This window comes from Pholcus phalangioides, unplaced genomic scaffold (genome assembly GCF_987345545.1).
Source record: "Pholcus phalangioides strain wild (caught in Gottingen) unplaced genomic scaffold, Ppha-v1.0 ptg000004l_1, whole genome shotgun sequence".
In the NCBI taxonomy this organism is placed as follows: domain Eukaryota; kingdom Metazoa; phylum Arthropoda; class Arachnida; order Araneae; family Pholcidae; genus Pholcus; species Pholcus phalangioides.
The window spans coordinates 24,568,207-24,589,363 of NW_028301597.1; the positions used below are offsets into that span (position 1 = coordinate 24,568,207).

The window sequence follows — 21,157 nt, forward strand, 5'->3', positions numbered from 1 at the left end:
AAGCATAGAAACTTATTAAGGAAGCACCTAAGCAGCTGATGCCCAAAAAGCTTTGCTTATTCTAAGACAAACGTGGAAATAAAGAGAAAGAAACTAGGAACATTATAGACCTTTCAATAAATTTTCAAACGATATTGAGAAAATAATAATGGACTCCACAAACAGACTAATAATCTATATTAATATATTTCAAGAAAATGTAAGCATAATTCTTCTTTTAGAATATTAGTACATACAGTAAACTGTGTTTTGTACAAGAGCTACTTAGGTAAAGCAATGCATATGAGCTATTTTAATTAATTAAATTAGTACTTAACTGCTTATTAGCACAAGCTTTATTGTGTCATTATAGAGCACATCATATTTTTACTTTATAGTATTTTCATTCAAAAATATATATTTTCACATTTTAGGGTTTCTTGACTCGCTGTTTATCAAAATCAGCCAATTAATAAAATTGAAATCGTCAGGACGAAAGCTATTTTAATAAGCCTTCATATAAAGATATATAATCCAAGGTGTAAATAGGACCAAAACCACTTTGGGTTATCCAAAAACCACTAGAGGTTTGTGGAGGGACATGTATAAAAGAGTTCTGAAAATACAGGGTCCATTGTCATACTGTGAATAATTCCAGCTGGCTCGTGAGGTGATTTTATGGGGCCCATGACTAGGCAAAATTACTGTGTATTAAATTGATTTTCCTATCATTATTATTTAAACTCATCATTTTCCATAGCACACCTGATTAACATTTAAAGACTATTTACATTCATTATTTCTAGAGATGATAGTAATTAGCTATGTTCTCATCATATGCCTTTTCATACACATGTATTGCTCTAAAACTTTCTGTGGGCATTTTTACCTCCTTTTTTGCCACCTCAATGGCAAGTTGCCTTTTCGGGGCTTCTGTATTTGTAGCTGAGTGCATATTTAGTGTTCTGCTCACAATGACAAAACTTTTTTGAAGTGGATGCCAATTCACAATGACACCTCAAAATTACATACAAGAGAGTTCCACACCCGGACACAACAATTTTTTTGTGTCAGCAGTCATATATAAATTACAATCATTTTAAGAACACAGGTAAAATTTGAATGATAAAATTGCCTGTTTCAACCACATTACTTATGGCGGACACAAATCTGAGTTTTCTGGATACTTTTACTTGAGCGGCTTATACGCAGGAGTGTTGTCCTTGGTGTGGCTTGCGATACTGCAGCTGACCATCAGGTTAGCCCTTGAACATTGAGAAACCAGCCACACCTATTTAAACTTGTTTTCTCTGAACTTAAGCATTCAATTTTACCTCTTTTGTTCTTAATTCATTACAGATTAAGGATAAGAATATCATCATTTTTCAGTCATATTATGGGGGAAAAAAACAAGTGGTTTCGAGAAGGAATTTAAAAAATTCCGCTCCCCAGATTATTCTGATCCTCAAATTATTGAAACTCTACTGTATATACATTGTTCCCTCTTACGCCAGAAACATCATTGTGCAAATTTCAAAAAACTTGGGAAATTATGTTTGAATGTTTATTCCAACACATAATTCATCTGTTTCATTTTCCTAAAATATTTTGTAACATGTGCTTCAATAGATGATACACCTGGCAAAACTTAAAAAGCAAAATAGATGATCCAACCCAAAAAGTGGAAATTTGCACATTCATGTCTCTGTCATAAGGGGGACCATATGGTGTGCACATATGAAAAACATTGAATTTAATAACTGATACAATTCTGAATGAAACACATACACTGTGGGTCATTGAATGACCATTCCAAGATCTGTGCTCTCTGCATCATTGAGAAACATCTGACGGCTATCTTTTCACTGATGCGGCAGAGAACCGATCTCCGTACTGAAACATTAACGTCCCTCAGCCTTTCTTTGAAAACCTCAAGTGTCCTCGGAATGATGGCTATAACTTCTACCGCATTCTTGCGACTCACATAATGGGGATCCCGGCACATGAGAAACAGAAGATCTGTAAAAGAAAATCACACAGACTTGAAAAAACTCTCAACCAGGGATATATATTTATATATATTATATTATATATATATATATATATATATATATATATATTTAGTTGGCAGAACTGTTTCATTAGGAGATTTCAAAAGAAAGAAGAAAATTTTTAGCTTATTTGTTATTTTACTTTGAATATTCATAACATTTTTATGATTGCGGCACAGCCATCCTTACTGTATTAAACAAATTATTTTTCACTTACAGTGATATTTTCTATTATAGCAAGTACCAGGTCTACTTCCACCAGAGGCGTAAACAGGGGCTCGTGTCCCATCAAGCCAACCAAAATTTAGGAAAAAATTAATATTTTGGCGAAAAAATTAAAATATCTGATGAAAAATGAAAATACCCTTTACATGTTATAATAACCTTAATTGTTAATTTAATGTTAATTAAATGCTAATGTTGTTAATTTAAATGCTTTTTGAAAGATGGTAATTCATAATTTCTCAGGAAGGCAATTTTTAATAATGCGATATGCGTCACAGATTTCGCATATTCTGCTTTAGGGCTTCAATGTAAAAATTTGGCTAGTTAAATTCAGACACAAAAATTAGCAGGAGCAACATAATTTTTTGCAACATCACACAAATTTCTTTCGTGTTTCCATCGCTCTTAATTAACTCACCCAATAATTTCTGATCAATAAAATAAATCACAAAAAAAAACTGTATACACACCTTGTATGATCGGGCAATTTTCATTGATAGGGTCTTGCAAGCCACTAACAGCTATCACGGTTTCAGCCCTTACAGCAGCGCTGGTGTCCTTCAAACGACAAGCAGCCATCACATACAACTCATCCAGCAACGATTCGTCAGATGGAAGTTCTGTAAGTCCTTTGAAAATGGCACTGATTAAACCTACCGCACTCAGGCGAGATATGTAGTAAACTGACTTGGAAATCTGTCAAATAATAATTCCTAATCAACATTTGAACGAACACATGGGAAAAATTTTAAGCCTGTTGGGCTTTCCGTTAGAAAAATCACTGCAACATATACTATAGATAGATGCATCTATAAACAAGGGAAGCAAGGAAAGTCGCCAAGTCACATTTTACTGGCGAACCATTGATCCTAGAGGCCCTGTCCTCAAAAACCTAATTAGAAAGTTGTTGGTCTCTAAGTTTCCAAGTACAATATTCACTGAGATATTTGAATTCGAAAATTGAAAAAAGGGAAAGATTAGCATAAATAAAAGAAAGAATATTTTCATTGGTGTACAACCCCTTGCAATATGAATGATATATCTGAGGTCTACACGTTATTTGGATACTTTCTCTAACTGAAAGTATGCCTCTAGAATCAATAGTTTGCCAGTGAAATGTGGCTTATGGCAGTATTTACAGACAGAGTTTAACTGCAACTGTAGGTTAAAGGATTAGAGATCGACACTGATTGGTTAAATTTGAGATTCTAACCAATCCGCATCTATCTCCAATCCTTTAACCTGCGATTGCAGTTGAACTGTCTGTCCACATGGTCGTGACTTTTGTTACTACCCTGTGTATAAAATAACATGTCCTAACTGACTGACTCATCAACGAAGCTAAAGCTACTCACGCCATAAATATGAAATTTTGTCAGTTTTATTTTACAATGTAGACACACACTAAGAAGTGATTTTTTAAAATTCAACTCCTAAAAGGAGTCATAAGGGGTTCAAAGTTTATAAGGTGAAGCATATTATTTGATTTTGTATATATACCAAACAGGCCCCAACTTGAACGATAGGCTATTTTAAAAGTTTTTCAGACTGGGCGAATGACTGAAATGAGCAAACACTGTCAGGCAACAATAGTTCATCAGCCTCACCAATGGAATGCTTATTGGAATGCAAAATAAGAATTTAGAATGCTTAGTTTGGTTCCTAAACAATGTGCTCCTCAGGCATGTTTATTTCATTACAATGGTTTTTCAATTCTCTTATGGTGCTATTACATGGAGAAAACCCAGGCAGTGCTGGGTATTATAGGTACTACAGTATATAGATCAGGGCTGGACAAATCTATTACCCAACATGCCTGGGACGTGTAAAAATTGACTGCACAGGTATTTTCTCAATCATATGCCTATCATATAAAATTGCAAAAATTTTAATTTTAAATTGCCCATGGCAATAGGACCAGTTATGCTCAGTTTGAAAGGAAAAAATCATGTAAACTATTGATTCAGCATGTATTATTTTAAGTCAGGTATGTAAATTTTTGAAGATTTGCCCAGCCCTGATATAGAAGATGCTTTCAATCAATAAACTTTAACGAAAATAAAAACCTAGTATCACAATGAATACATAAAACTCATACAAAGAAAAAATATTCATCGAAGAAAAAACTCAGACATTCGATATGGGATAAACATAATATAACAAAAACAATTCCCACCCTTATGAGGAAATACAGAAGATCTCTCAAGAACGGGTGGATGGTAATCTCTTCATCATCTTCTTCTTCATTGCCATTTTCATCTTCTATGTCTTTTACATATCCTTCGTTTAACTTGAGGGCAAAGGCAGCAGTTAGCTTCAGGAGTCGTGCAACGGATGGTTCAGATCGGCTATTGTGTGCAAGTGGAAACCGCAGCAGTTTGAAATACTCCGACGTGAAGTCCTGGTGATCATTCTGATTCAAGGGAGAAGAAAAAAATCTTCAAATAATAATAATTTTATAGCTGACAACTTTAAAGGATGAGAATTAGGGAAATAATTTTTACGTGGATCCAAATCCCCCACAAAAATGTACACAGACAAAACAGTCAAACCACCATTTAAGGGGGATTAATCCCCACCTCTATTTAAGGGATTGGATATCCTGTGATCTGTGTCCCTTTGAATAAGAACTTGTTTACCTTTAAATAAGAGGAAACCTCTATTTAAGGGACAAAAAAGTATGGTCCCATGATGTGCCTTATTGAGAAGTTTCACTGTATAAAAGGATCCCATTGGTGTGCTTTATTGAGAGGTTTCACTACATAAAAGGGATTTGTTTTAAAAACAAAGTAAGGGCTTTCCGATAACGGAAGTCATAGAATTGTTGCCCTTTTGAAAAACGTGGCATCCTGGTAACCACTTCAAACATTAGAGGGCCATTACTTTACTAAAATAAAAATCATGAGATTAAAAATCATAAAAGACCAAATGCAACCGATCTCCTCATTAAAAAACCTTGTCACAGAGAGCAACGATACAAATATTAAATCATTACACTTCACTCAGATTTCAGAAAATATTAACAAGCATTACACGGAAAAAAACTTCACATTAGGTTCACAACACGTGCACTTTAACACGTACCAATTAATTAGAATTTCCGCAGAAGAATATGGGAGAGGTACATGTGTTGTTTAGTAGTAATAGTAGTCTTTGCTCATGCTGGGGGACAAAAAAGAATGAATCAGGGGCATACACAAGATAAAACTTTGTGTGAGGAACCAATTGTCACAACCGGGATCTCGATGAATATCACGAACAATCCAATGCAATAAGAATCAAAATATCAGCTATGAACAATTTAGATTTATTTCTCAAACTTTTAACAATCAATTTTTTAGGATATTCAAGATATCACTATAAATCTCACTGTTCTGGTATACCAATCTGGACTCCAGGATTGTCAGTCCATAGTATCAGATCGAACGTAGATTGTTCATCGGAATTGTATCAAAGATCTTCTCGTCCTTGGCCTTAGAAGATAAGCAAAGTAACAGTTAGTGGATGTGAGGAAAGTCAATGAAGTTATCTATGGCTCAGAAGACCCGACTACCCAGGTGAAGACAGCAATCGACTGGAAAAGTAAGTGGTAGATAAAGACGTGAATCGAGTGAAGTGAAAAGATGATGTCGCTGCTGCTATATATGTGACCGGCTACAGGAGAGGTGGCCAATCACAGCCGACAGTATCAGATTTACATATTTTCCAAATTTCTTTAAAAATTCTGGATTTACAATGTGGCAACAGCGACCATGACATCATCTTTCACCGAAACAATCAGCTTGTCATCTGGGGATCTGTTTACTGATTAGAAGGGCATGCAGCACTACATCCTCCGGCCGACATCAGACGATTTAGCTTGATATATTTAGGTGAGAATTTGATCAATCAATGAATATAATTAGGTTAACAAACACTCATTTTTGAATGGGGGGGGGGGGTAGTTCCCTCTCCACCTGCTGCTGGTCTGTACCATTACATTTGGAGTCAAAGCACACCAGCTTTAGGAGTTGGGGGCAAAAAGAAATATGTTTCTGAGAATTTTCAATAACTAACCTTAAGTAAAACATTTTAAATTAACAGAAATTAAGAAGCGTATAAAAGTATTTTGTTTTGATACCTCAATTATTTTAAAAGGATGGTTTTAAAGAGGCAATTTTAAATTTTTGATCATCTTGTGGGGGACAGGAACCCCTGTGCCCCCTGTTGCTGCGTAATAATAATAATAGTAAAAAAGAAGAAGAAAAGTAAGGAGAGAGCAGAGGTCAAAAGGTGATGAGAGCTCCCCTCCCGTCCCCAGGGAGAGAGAGAGAGAGAAAAAAGTGTTTTTATGAGTGTGTGACAGTGTGTGTGTGAGTGAGTAGGAGTTGAGACCTCGAGCTGGTCAATTGTACTACGATTCCCTCGATCGGGATTTCGTGCGAGTTAATTTGTTATATTTGTGAATTAAAATTATCGAAAAATTTATTAAAAGTGTTTACAGTCCACTTCTTTCGAGTGAGTTATCGTCCATCTGGTCCGTCTCATACGGAGAAAAAGAACTGTGAAAAATGTCGTTCAAATCGGAGAAGACGTCCGTGGAGCGAGTTTGTTTTCGTTGAGTTCTTGTGTGACCACAAAAGAATTGTGAGTGGTGCTAACATAATTCGGAATACGTAACTTTCATCGTCAAAATGTTCGCTGGAGCAAAAAAGCAGGACTTAATCCAAGTTGCTCAGGACCTTGGAGAAATAGTCATCGAGAATGCGAAGGTGAGTGAGTTAAAAGAACTTATTTTGCAAAATCAAGCTTGTGTAAAAGATCCTGACTTTGTAAAAGATTATCTAGCCACAATAATAGCGGATAGAAAGTCAGAGGAACTAAGAGAGGTTGAATTAGAACGCATGAAATTAGAGCGCGTCAAAACAGAATTAGAGTTAGTTAGAGTACGAGTAGAATTAAATTGTGACGGCACTGAACATAATAAAACAGAAGTAAAGGAAGACACAATTGAATCTCTCATTAAAAGTGTGAGAACTCTAACTGTTAGAGTACCCAATCAGCCGGAAGGTTGGGGGTATTTCTTCGCATCACTTGAAAGAGCATTTAACACAAAAAAAGTGCCAGAGAAATTTAAGTCAGAAATTTTATTGAATTTGTTGGGTGAAAAGGCAACCAACGTTTTGTCTCACATAAGCGATAATGAACTGTCAAATTATGATAAGGTAAAAGAAATTATTTTACGAGAGTACGAGCCTACACCGCAGGTTTGTCTAGAGAATTTTCGAAGGGCTCATCGTAATAATGAAACACATGTGCAATTTGCGTCGAGGTTAAAAACGAGTTTCGATTACTATCTGAAGCTCAGAAGAGTGTCAGATTTTGACACATTAAAAGACCTCATTGTTGCAGATAAGTTGTTTGAGACATTAGATAGAGAAACTGCTTCTCATATTAGTGTGAGGCAAGGAGAAAAATGGTTTCGACCGCTTGAATTAGCTAAAGAGAGCGACATATATTTTGCTTCACGAGGTAGATCTCTCACTGAGAGCAATAGTGGGTTTCAAAAACAGCGAGGAAATTTCCACTTAAAAAATAATAAAAATGTGTCAAAGGTGTTTCTCTCGGATTCAAAAGACTCATTATGCGTACAATGCGGAATTGAAACTCACGCATTGTACAAGTGTTCTGATTACAGAAGCAAATCAGTGGACGAGAGAATTAAAATTGTAAAAAGTAATAATTTGTGCTTCAATTGTCTGTCATCTTCCCATGGGGTGAAAAAATGCAGGTCAAGGTTCTCTTGCCCCAAGTGCAATAAAAGACACCACGTGACCCTGCACTTCCCCCGCGAAGAAGAAACTGTTGTTGCTGCTACTGCAGGAAGAACGGGGATGACACATTCTCCCCCGAGCAATATAACGACGCCGAAACAGCACAATGCCAACCCCATAACAGCCACCAGCTGCATGGGAAACAAACAAAAAAAGACAGTTTTACTTAGTACAGCGAGATGCCTTGTACAAGATAAGGATGGTCAATACCACAATGGTAGAGCGCTGCTAGATGGGGGCTCTATGTCGAACTTTGTAACCAGAAAGTTTGCAGAGAAACTTGAGTTGAAGAAAGAAAAAATAAATCTTGTTGTATCTTGCTTAAACGGGGCGTCAATGCCAATCAAGGGATGCGTGAGAGCCTCTCTCGCTAATAGAAGAAAGGATTATGAGAGGGAATTGGACTTCTTGATAGTGGAGAAAATAACAAATAGCACTCCCTCCCAAAAGTTAGAAGTGTCTAGAGGGACGCAAATTTAGCTGATCCAGAATTTAACAAACCAGGACAGATAGATATATTGTTGGGAGCTGAAATATTTTATGAACTATTATTGACAGGACAAATTTCTCCTAGTGGCACCGATTTAATTCTGCAAAATACGGTGTTCGGGTACGTTGTAAGTGGCGCATTATCCACTAAAGACAAACAAACAATACATTGTGGACTAGTTCAGCAAGAGAACTTGAATAAAACAATGCAAAAATTTTGGGAAATTGAAAGTGTTGGAGAAAAGCCAGTAATATCAAAAGAAAACGAAATTTGTGAAACCCATTACGAGGAGACTCATATGAGAGACAATAAGGGGCAGTATATAGTCACCATGCCTCTCAAAGAAGATCCCGGGTGCCTTGGAGAGTCCAAGAGTATGGCGTTAAAACAACTAAACTCACTGTGGAATCGGTTAGAGAGAGACAAAAATTATCAGGCATTATACAAAGATTTTCTCAAAGAATATCTAGAACTTGGGCATATGAGTGAGGTGAATGAGACCACAGAGCCAAAGGTCACATATTACATGCCCCATCACGGTGTATACCATCCTGATAAAACGACTACAAAACTACGAACTGTTTTTAATGCTTCCACGATTACCACAAGGGACAATTCTTTGAATTCTCTTCAGTATAACGGAGGAGTGATCCAAGAGGATCTTTTTTCAATAATGATCCGATTTAGGAAGCACGAGTTTGCTTTCATTGCGGACATCGAAAAGATGTACCGAATGATAAAAATTCATCCTAGTCAAAAAAGCCTTCAAAGAATTTTGTGGAAGGAAGGCAAGAACGAGCCCATAAAAATTTATGAGTTGTCAACTGTAACTTACGGGACAGTGAGCGCACCCTTTCTCGCCATGAGAACCTTGAAACAACTCACACAGGATGAAGGAAACAATTTTCCTCTAGCGGCTTCTGTCCTAACCAGTGATTTTTATATGGATGACGTCCTATCCGGGGCACCAACCTTGCTGGAAGCGAAAGAGCTTCAACAGCAACTGATAGGCATCCTCAATACTGCAGGCATGAAGCTGCATAAGTGGTGCGGAAATAATCCAGCGCTCATTCCAAAATTATTTTCAGATGGTGATTATACCTTTTCCGACCCAAGTGAAATAAAGGCTCTGGGAATTTCCTGGAAGCCAAGTGAAGATTGCTTTTCTTTCAGTGTGAAAGCTGACAGCAATACAGTATTCACCAAACGGAATGTTCTATCTACCATCACAAGACTTTTTGATCCACTGGGATTGATAGGACCTGTGGTATCAAAAGCAAAAATTTTCATGCAGAAACTGTGGCTTCTGAAAATTGACTGGAATGATCCACTTCCAGCAAAAGAGGCACAAGAGTGGCACGAGTTCATCGAATCTCTTCTGTCTATAAATAACCTAAAAATAGATAGATGTATTTTGATATCTGAGCCAACTGCGATCGAGATTCATGGGTTTGCAGATGCCTCTGATTCTGCATACGGGGCTGTTATCTATTGCAAGTCTACTTCATCTACCGGACGCGTGAGAGTAAAAATGGTTTCGAGCAAATCAAGAGTAGCTCCAATTAAACGTACAACTATTCCGCGGTTGGAACTGTGCGCGGCAGTGTTACTAGCTAAGTTGATGAAGAGTATAAAAGCTTCACTGAAGCTCGAAGTTTCAGCAGTGTATTTGTGGAGTGACTCTATGATTGTGCTGTCTTGGATCCAGAAAGAACCACATCTTCTGAAAACGTTCTTGGCAAATCGTGTAGCTACAATACAGGAACTAACAACTGTGCAACAATGGAGACATGTTTCATCCGAAGAAAATCCTGCAGATCTCATTTCCAGAGGTCTAGCTCCAGAGAGACTGGAACAAAGTGTTTTATGGTGGAACGGTCCAAAGTTTCTTGTGGACAGTGAATACCCAAACAGAACGATCCCGTCAGCGGTCATACAAGATGACTTTCAGCGTGAATTCAAAATTTGCAGTATGAGTGACAATATGTGTGATATACAAACTTTTAGTGTTTCAGTTCGATCATTTATCAGTGATTTTTTGAATCTTAGTAATGTGTATATTAAGATTGTTTGTATTTTGAGTTTCATTTTTAGGTTTCTTAATAATTGTAAAAACAAGAAAAAATATAGTCCTTTAGATGCTGAAGAAATCAGTAATGCTGAGCTGCATCTCGTGAAATTGATTCAAGGTGAGGAGTTCAAACCAGAACTCAAAGGTCTGAAAGAAAAAGGTAAGGTCCCTTTCGACAGTCCGATAAAAAGTTTGAATCCTTTTGTGGACGAAAAAGGAATCTTGAGAGTTGGTGGCCAATTAAATAATAGTACACTGGGCTATAATCAGAAGTTTCCTATTCTATTGCCCACAAAACACCAATTAACCAAGTTGATTGTTGTACATTATCATAATAAGTATCTGCATTTAGGGCCACAAGCATTATTGAATCAACTCAGACATAAGTTTTGGGTTATAAATGGTAAAAGTATATGTAGAAAAATTGTTCATGATTGTATTGTGTGCTTTAAAGCTAAACCTATAACGGCTCAACAAATTATGGGTGTTTTACCTAAGGATCGTGTAACGAGAGATTTTGCATTCAACATTTCTGGTGTCGATTTTTGTGGACCCTTTTCTATAAAGCACAAAAATCAAAGAAAGGGTACCTTGAATAAAATATATGTGTGTATTTTTGTATGTTTAGTGACGAAAGCGATCCATCTGGATATTGTTACTGATCTTACCACTGCTGCATTTATTGCAACTCTTAAAAGGTTCACTTCTCGAAGAGGAAAGTGTGTTAAGTTGTATTCAGATAATGCAAAAAATTTTATGGGAGCAAATGTTGAGCTCAAAAACTTATACAACCTTGTAGCTCAACCAGATGAGGACCTTGCTGGCTATTTATCCTCGGATGGCATAGATTGGAAATTCATTCCTCCCCGAACACCAAACTTCGGTGGTCTCTGGGAAGCAGGAGTGAAATCTTGCAAATACCACTTAAAACGAACCATCGGCCAGACAAGGCTCACTTACGAAGAATTTCTTACTGTTTTGACTCAAATAGAAGGAGTCCTAAATTCTAGACCAATATCTGCCATGTCAGAAGACCCAAATGACTTGGAGGCCCTAACACCTGGTCATTTTCTTATTGGAAGACCGATCACTTCACTTCCAGAACCAGAGTTGACTTCGGTGCCAGAAAATCGGCTTAACCGATGGCAACAAACAACGAAATTCGTACAAGTCATTTGGAAAAGGTGGCATCGAGACTATTTGAGTACATTACAGCAACGGAATAAGTGGTTCTTCGAAAAGGAAAACGTAAAAATAGGTGACATGGTCATTGTTAAAGAGGAAAATTTACCTCCTTGTAAATGGTCTATAGGTCGAATTACGGAAACATATCCTGGCAAACAGGATAACAAGATTAGAGTGGTTGCTGTGAAAACGGCTTCAGGCACATATAAGCGACCTATTTCAAAATTGTGTATTTTACCTATGGAAAATTAATGTAAATATCGTATATTATGCTTTATTATGTATCGAAAGGTGTTGATTTATAATGTAATTGAGTGTGTCAATTTTCTTTATTCTGTGTATTTAGTTAAAATTTGTATTTGTTCAGGTTTTGAAACGATCAGTTTTATATATTATTACATTATAATTGCAATTGGTTGAATGTTCGAAGAACATTGCAACGCCCGGCGGTATGTTGCTGCGTAATAATAATAATAGTAAAAAAGAAGAAGAAGAAAAGTAAGGAGAGAGCAGAGGTCAAAAGGTGATGAGAGCTCCCCTCCCGTCCCCAGGGAGAGAGAGAGAGAAAAAAAAGTGTTTTTATGAGTGTGTGACAGTGTGTGTGTGAGTGAGTAGGAGTTGAGACCTCGAGCTGGTCAATTGTACTACGATTCCCTCGATCGGGATTTCGTGCGAGTTAATTTGTTATATTTGTGAATTAAAATTATCGAAAAATTTATTAAAAGTGTTTACAGTCCACTTCTTTCGAGTGAGTTATCGTCCACCCCCTCTCTGCATACGCTCTAGTGAAAATACAGTTTGTGTTGGGACCTCAACCTGAAATGGGGTTTGTGTGTGTGTGGGGGGGGGGGATTACCAACAGGAATTTGGCAACAAAAAAATGGGGAAAACCATGAAAAACTTATCGATATTTAATGACTTAATTTAATACTTAACAAGTTTAGGGGGAAGGTGGTATCTAGTCAAAAATGTGAGGTAAGAAATAAACCAATGTGGAACCAAAAACGTATGATTAAAACTATGTCATTAAAACTATAGAAGAATTCTGTTGAATACTTCAGGCTCATTTGAAATCAGATTGAGAAATTTATTTCGGGATATCTGTATGCATATACCTTAAAAACATTACATGAACAAGATTAAAAAATCTTACCTTTGAATATATTTCATAGAGACTTTCAACTGCCGATTTACTAAAAGAACGGCTCTGAGCATTTAGAAAAACATCCTTGATTGTGGTCATTTTAGGAGAACGATGATGCTAAAATAAAAAAAGGAAATGCAGCTGTTATATATATATATATTGTACATACTTTGCATAAAAGCCATTCCCCCCTCCCCCCCGCCATTGGAAACAAGTTTGATAGATATGCTATGCATCTTAAAAACATTCCACCCCTTTTTTTTCCTCCCTCCAAAAGAGCTGTGGGGCAAAATGGTACTGATTTACAAATTCAGGCTATACAACAGCACATAGGCTATGTACTATTTCTTTTTAGAAAAATCAATACTTTCTAGTGCAGGTGCACTTTTCATAGCATTAGCATATTCCATCAATAACATTACGTTTCTACGCCCCCCCTTAAGTTTTCTCAAGGCGCGTTCTACTGTATTTACTTTAAAACTTTGTAAAAAAAATTGCATACTCTACTCTCAGTTGTGTTTAAGCACCAATTCACACCCCCCCCCCCCACTGTTCACAGTGTTGAACTTCTTCTGTTCGTCTAAGGACTCACAAAAAATTCAAACCCTGTGGAATTTATTTTTCGGTGAATTTTATTTTGCATTACATTCGTGACTTTTTCTAATTAAGTAGTACCAGAGTGTACAGTTCATTCAATTCCGTGAAATTCTTTTGCATATTATTTTGATTTATAACATGGATTATATAACATGTGTACAATCAATAACATGCCACCAGATGGCATTGTGTTCACTTTTTACATTTCTTCTTTATTTTGCTCGTGTGGATATATGAACCTCTGCACTCTTTGTGTCTAAGTGTTGTTACAGCTGTTCCAGAAATGTTCGATTGTGTTTTTCTGATCAATTCAGAGTTCAATGAAGTTTTGTTTCTCATTTAAACCCGGAATTATTTGTTTCGCAGACGTAAAACAAAGAACACACACTACCATTTCTGGAAAAATGGTAACAACACACCATCTTGGATACAAAGAGCGTGAGGTCCCACATGTGTGGATTAAAGCACGTGTCTGTGCTCTTTGGATTATTTCAATTTCTAACGTGGATTATTACTGTGCTGTGGAGAAAGAAAGGTGAGAACAAAAACGAGTGGTAAAAAAAACCATCCATACATTATGCGTCGAGTTGAACAAGGGGTGCAACCTGAAGTCTTGGCACCCATAAGAGTAACTCTGTTTTCAACAGTTGTCCTTTTTTAGCGATGTGTTGGCAATTTTTTTTTTTTTTTTTTGTGGCAAGAAAGACATCCAAAAGCATGACTCAGTTTCACTCTTGGCAACTTCTCGTCATGTTTTTGGGCATTTTTCTTGCCAAAAGGATACTACACTATAACTGTTCCCTATTGGGTCTGGTGATAGTCATCAAACAACATTATACAAAGGTTTAAATAGCTGGCTGATGCAAAGATATATTTTTTTGGAAAGAGAAAATTCAACTGCCCCTGTGGGAAAACGAACCCATGCGGGTGAACACACTAGACTACAGAGGCAACGAATATCTCAATGTTTACTTGTATCTTGTGTGCACTGAACGGGATCGTACATGGACAGTCAGACCTAACTCAGGCCAAAGCTTACAATCGCTGATAATGCCACCAGATGGCGACTTATCCAAGTATGATGTAACTCTCCGCTATCCATACAAAGGTTTTAACAGCTGGCTGATGCAGTATGATAACAGTTGAATTTTCTCTTTCAAAAAAATATATATATCTTCGCATAAGCCAGCTGTTTAAAACCTTTGTTTATGGATATCAGACAATGACATGATGCATATAGAAACGTCCTCTCCACTTGTCAATACAAGATTCATCGAAAGAGTGGTTATTTGTGGAGATGAAGATTACAAGGAAGAAAATTCATGGAAGCAGATAGAATATTTCAACATATAGGCTATACGCTCCAAGGTTGAAATATTCTATCTGCTCCCATAGCTTAGATGGTAGAGCACTCGTCCGACAAGCGAGAGACCGGGGTTCGTGTCCCCGTGGGGGCAGTGGTGAATTTTCTTCCTTGTAATCTTCATCTTTACAAATAACCAGTCTTTCGATGAATCTTGTAATGACATGATCTTCAGAAACAATATACCTTGCATCGGGTCCTTCATCAAAGAACATGAAAAATCACTGTCTGGGAAGGGGCATGATGCTCGTAAGATGGTCCTAACTTTACTTGTTGACATTGTTTCCAGAGTATTTATGTAAATTTCTAAATAGCTTGTTCTATCTAGGTAAGGGACCACAGAAAATAACTTCCCGGAGGGTCCCGACGGTCATGCTTCAATCATGGTTTCACCTATTAACCGGGAGTGAAATCCCACTCCCCGGACAATGCACAAATATAAAAGTGGATAAAATTCCTAGGAAGCATTTTCAAAACCTCACGTGAATTCCATATTTAAACATATCATCTAAATCTATTCAATAACAATTTACACAAATTAATCATAAAAATAGAGAATGTCACTGAAGCGCGGAAATTACCCAGCATTTCGGAAAAGGACGAGTTTAAGTTAAATTCACGAACTCTACTACGTAAATAACTTGACACTGGTTCTTTCCTTCCTCCTGGAGAGAGGTAAATATTAAACATAAAACTTACACAGCCAATTAACTATAATTAATAATTAAGACCATAGCAATTAAGAAATCGGACAGCAATAGGAAAGTATAAAGTTATTAATTTTACCCTTGAACCTTCAATTAAAAATGAAAATTGTGTAAATAAACATTGGATGATTTCTAAACTGAGTATGTGTATGTACTAAAAGAAAATAACCCGCGCTTTCAAGAAATTTCCCGTTGCCATATTTTGCTTACTAAATGTGCGGACTGTAGTGTTGCCATCTCCTGATGCAATATTATACTAGGCATAAGTGTGTGATTTTGAGTGGAAAAATAAAATGATCATTACGAACAAGAAAACAAATATTTTTACTTCCTTTCCACAGGAAGTGCCGTCTTCACGCATGGGGGCCCTCAAGAGCAGAACGGGCCTGACAAAAATGATATCTGGTTGAAATTTTCAAGAATTTGTGGGGGACTCAACAGAATCACTTGGCCCGGGAGAGCCCACGATGCTCTAAAGACTGTACTTTCTCACCATCTATGGGCAATTTACTACCTAGTGACAAGGGCGTCGGAAGTGTTTCGAAACTGTGGGTGCTCGTCTTTAGTTTTATATCGGAAATTTTCATTTCTGGATCAATTCTGGGGGGGGGGGGTGCTCGGATCCATGTCACAAATTACCGTGGGTGCTTGAGCACCCACAGCATCCCCAGCTCCAACGCCACTGCCTAGTGAGTTGTGCCGGATGTGTAACTGTGTGTGTGTCTAACAGTCTGAGTGCGTATGTAGCATGGGCGGAGATACGGGGGGGGGGCAACGTGGAGTCGACTGATCTAATGTATATATGTATAGATGAATTGACATCATCATCATCGTGCCCCCCCAGCAATAAGCCCCCCTCCTCAGGGGGGGGGGCGAAGTGCTTACGTTGCTTCTTGCGACAGAGCCTGGGTGTCTCGCGGTTTCTCCAGTTTCTCCAGCAATAATGACCTTGCCCCCCTAGACTTCCAAGTCAATCTCCGCCTATGGTATGTAGTGTTTGATTTTTCAGTGGTGCCATCTATGTTTCAGAAGTGGAGTGAGTGATGTGTTATGATTGAATTACATTTGTGCTGTTGGCCTGTTTGCGAGACTTTTTAAAGAGGAGATCGGCTCGCATTCGCACCTTGAAGTTGGGAACCACAGAAAACCAACTTCAGTCGACCATCACCTTCAGCAACGGTGGGGTTCGAACCCGGGACCTCGCGACGTGAGTCCGTCACCATGACCACTCGACCACCACAGTGGCCCAAGACGCAGAGCCGGATCTTGAATCCCGCGACCGCAGAATTGCTCGGAGTGAGTAACTGGTGAACGTAAAGAGGGAGCTCGTGTTTCCGGTGCAATCTTGAAGGGCCGCAAAATTTTTTTTTTTGGGGGAGGGGCGCTCAAGTTTCATCTTACAATGAAGACTACAATTATCAAATTTTGTGATTGACAGCAGGAAACAGTGACTCGCCGCTGTGGTGGTCGAGTGGTCATAGTGACGGACTGGCAATGCGACGATCCGGGTTTGAATCCCACCGTCACCACATGGGGTGAAGTTGATTTCCTGTGGTTCCCAACTTCGAGGCGCAAATATGAGCCGATCTCCCCATTAAAAAGTCTCACCACAGAGAGCAACAGGCCTACAACGATGAATCATTCAATCATTACACTTCACTCATAGTTAGAAAAACTGGTGGCAGATGACAACACTACACATAACAAGCATTACACGGAAACAAACTTCGTACCGGGTTTCACTGCACGTACATTCCAATATGTATTCGTTAGAGGTTCCGCAGAGGAATATGTACGAGGTGCATGTCCAAGGGCGTAGCCAGGGGGGGGGGACTTGGGGGTCTGGTCCCCCCCCCGAAATGTGAGAAAATGACCGAAAAAAGGGAAAAAGATGGCCAAATCTATTGTTCTGTCACTTTGGTCCCCCCCCGAACGAAATTTCTGGCTACGCCCCTGTGCATGTCTGGTTTAGTAGTGGGAAACAGTGGCATCTCAGGCGGGGGTTACGTGGGTGCTCGACCCAGGACATCTCTAGATGTATATTACCTCCTATAGGAGGTAATGGTCAGGCAGTGCCGTCTTAAGGCATGGGCCTACCTGGGCACGGCCCGGGGGGGCCTCAAGCGAAGAGGGGCCTCACAAAAATGAGACCTGGTTGAAATTTTCGAGAATTTGTTTGGTAGGGCCTCAGCAAAATCAATTGGCCCGGGGGCCCCATGATGCTCTTAAGATGGCCCTGTGGCCAGGGCCGTAACTAGATGCTTGGTCTCGGCCAGGGCAAGTCATTGCCGCCTAGAGGTATCCAGGAGGTAAAGGGCAAACCCTCATTCTAGCTCTCCCTTGTAATATTGAAGATGATAAAAGGTGAAATTTGCGTTCCCTATGGTCCAGTGACCCACCTGCTCCTCCCTAGTTGTGGCCTGGACTCGAACACCCACAGAAATTGCTAGAACGGGTCCAAGCAACCTCAGAATATATTCAGAAATTAAAATTTTCTACATGAAGTACAAGTACACTACATGAGACAAGTATTCACAGGCATCCGTAGAATTTTCTTGGGGGGGGGGTTACGTTTTTTTCCTGCAAAATAACACTATAATCTCGGCTTGAGGGGTGGAGGTTAGAACCCTAGACCCCCCCCCCCCCTTGCGTATGCCAATGCTCATAGGTTCCAAACACTTCCGACGCCCATCGAAGGAAAATTGTTTGCGAACTTCCCATAATTTTTAACGGGAAAAACATTGAACTCGGCGCACTTCCTGATCCAGCGTCCAGGGCATCAGACCCCAACTCCCTTCTGCGCTCTTCTAGTTGCAGTCCTCCACCCGACAAAAATCGTAGTTTCCGTTCAAAGCTGCCCGAGAAAATTTTCGCAATTGAAAAGACCATTCAGCTTTTGCGGAGACCAAGCGGATTCATGATTTCCCATGTCAGCAAAGCCGCTTGAAAGACTCTTAATGCAGCTTTGCATGTCAGCGAGATCGACGGGTCTAGGTCAATTCGTCGCGATCAACTTGTCGCACGACAATTCGTCGCAATCAATTTGTCGCAGCGTCAATTCGTCGTGCTACAAACTCGTCGCGGTACAAATTTGTCGCAGAGTCAGTTCGTCGCGGTACAAATTTGTCGCAGAGTCAGTTCGTCGCGGTGAAAATTTGTCGCAGACTCATTTCGTCGCGGTACAAATTTGTCGCAGAGTCAGTTCGTCGCGGTACAAATTTGTCGCAGAATCAGTTCGTCGCGGTACGAATTTGTCGCAGAATCAGTTCGTCGCGGTACAAATTTGTCGCAGAGTCAGTACGCCGATCAAATAAATTTTCAAAATTAAATTTTCACCGTATAAGCCGCACTCCCGCTTTCTGGCGGGATCTCCATTTCTCGCAGCGAGGGGCGTTGGGCGAACACACCAAGATGATAAATTACGATAAAATAAATTTTCAAAATTAAATTTTCACCGTATAAGCCGCACTCCCGCTTTCTGGCGGGAACTCCATTTCTCACAGCGAGTGGCGTTGGGCGAACACACCAAGATGATAAATTACGATAAAATAAATTTTCAAAATTAAATTTTCACCGTATAAGCCGCACTCCCGCTTTCTGGCGGGATCTCCATTTCTCGCAGCGAGTGGCGTTGGGCGAACACACCAAGATGATAAATTACGGTAAAATAAATTTTCAAAATTAAATTTTCACCGTATAAGCCGCACTCCCGCTTTCTGGCGGGATCTCCATTTCTCACAGCGAGTGGCGTTGGGCGAACACACCAAGATGATAAATTACGATAAAATAAATTTTCAAAATTAAATTTTCACCGTATAAGCCGCACTCCCGCTTTCTGGCGGGATCTCCATTTCTCGCAGCGAGTGGCGTTGGGCGAACACACCAAGATGATAAATTACGATAAAATAAATTTTCAAAATTAAATTTTCACCGTATAAGCCGCACTCAAGCTTTCTGGCGGGATCTCCATTTCTCGCAGCGAGGGGCGTTGGGCGAACACACCAAGATGATAAATTACGATAAAATAAATTTTCAAAATTAAATTTTCACCGTATAAGCCGCACTCCCGCTTTCTGGCGGGAACTCCATTTCTCACAGCGAGTGGCGTTGGGCGAACACACCAAGATGATAAATTACGATAAAATAAATTTTCAAAATTAAATTTTCACCGTATAAGCCGCACTCCCGCTTTCTGGCGGGATCTCCATTTCTCGCAGCGAGTGGCGTTGGGCGAACACACCAAGATGATAAATTACGATAAAATAAATTTTCAAAATTAAATTTTCACCGTATAAGCCGCACTCCCGCTTTCTGGCGGGATCTCCATTTCTCACAGCGAGTGGCGTTGGGCGAACACACCAAGATGATAAATTACGATAAAATAAATTTTCAAAATTAAATTTTCACCGTATAAGCCGCACTCCCGCTTTCTGGCGGGATCTCCATTTCTCGCAGCGAGTGGCGTTGGGCGAACACACCAAGATGATAAATTACGATAAAATAAATTTTCAAAATTAAATTTTCACCGTATAAGCCGCACTCCCGCTTTCTGGCGGGATCTCCATTTCTCGCAGCGAGGGGTGTTGCGGGAACACACCAAGATGATAAATTAGGATCAATGCCCATCCCAAAGCACAATTTGCCTAAGGGGTCATTCAAGTATTACGTCAGGATCGGGGAGGGAGTTTCGGATTTGTTGACTTTTGATGGCGGGGGGGGGGGGTTGAAGGTCGCTTACGTCATCAACCAAGCCCTTTTTGAAGATATGAAATATTCTAAGCTTCTGGTGAAATTTTGCTGACGGGGGAGGGGATGGGGGTCAGTGTTTTGCTGATTTTTGCTGACAAGGGGGAGGGGGTCAAAAATGGCTGAAAATCTGCTCACGTAATACTTGAATGGCCCTAATTCACTATTGAATATGTATCTGCCATGTAGGGAATACATCTTTGAGGAATTTTTTACCGACAATATATCTAAGGCTAGCATTACACTATGAAAGTGTTCTAAAAGTCCTTTTATAAAACTTGAAAAATTCAACCAATAAGATTATCGGTTGCATTTGCTCGAATGTAACCTATGAACTTTATTGGTTGGATTTTTTGAGTTTTTAACTTGAGCAACTTATCCGGTGCAAATTAAATTTTGAAAATGTATGTGATCGCAATTTATCATCTCGGTGTGCGCCCCAACTCCCCTCGCTACGAGTAATGCAAATCTCGAGAGAAAGCGACAAGTGTGGCTTATCCGGTGAAAATGAAATATTAATTAAATTAAATTATTAATTATTTCAGGTTCTTGTGGAGATACTGTAGTGGTTAATGTTGGTGGGAGTCTCGATTCCACATGGGACAGATACAAGTTTACACTTAAAGACAGCCTCCGCTGTACTGTAATTTGGGGAATATCATAAACACCGACATTTTTTTACAGAATTTTAAAATTTTATCATAGAAAAAATGATTTTTTTAACATTTACAATAATTAAATAATAAAACATTAATATCAATTGTAATTTTAATTTCGATGTAATTT

General features: G+C 39.0%; 1 protein-coding gene and 1 non-coding gene across 4 annotated transcripts in view; one reads left to right on the plus strand and one right to left on the minus strand.

The window, feature by feature from the left end:
- Positions 1 to 15,827, minus strand: part of Cap-G (Chromosome associated protein G) — a 32,449-nt gene extending 16,622 nt beyond the window's left edge. The window contains exons 1-6 of one of the 3 annotated variants that reach the window (XM_089231163.1): positions 15,705 to 15,762; positions 15,500 to 15,583; positions 12,968 to 13,075; positions 4,432 to 4,668; positions 2,726 to 2,951; positions 1,768 to 1,998 (exon numbers count right to left, since the gene is read on the minus strand). In XM_089231163.1, coding sequence (XP_089087289.1) covers positions 1,768 to 1,998; positions 2,726 to 2,951; positions 4,432 to 4,668; positions 12,968 to 13,057 — 784 coding nt within the window. In that variant the 5' untranslated portion in view covers positions 13,058 to 13,075; positions 15,500 to 15,583; positions 15,705 to 15,762. Of the gene's footprint in view, positions 1 to 1,767; positions 1,999 to 2,725; positions 2,952 to 4,431; positions 4,669 to 12,967; positions 13,076 to 15,499; positions 15,584 to 15,704 lie in introns of all 3 variants that reach the window. The other 2 variants (XM_089231162.1, XM_089231161.1) reach the window with 2 other exon arrangements.
- On the plus strand, positions 14,941 to 15,012 carry TRNAV-GAC (transfer RNA valine (anticodon GAC)). The gene has a single exon. It is a non-coding gene; the product is annotated as a tRNA-Val (tRNA).
- Positions 15,828 to 21,157: the final 5,330 nt, after the last annotated feature.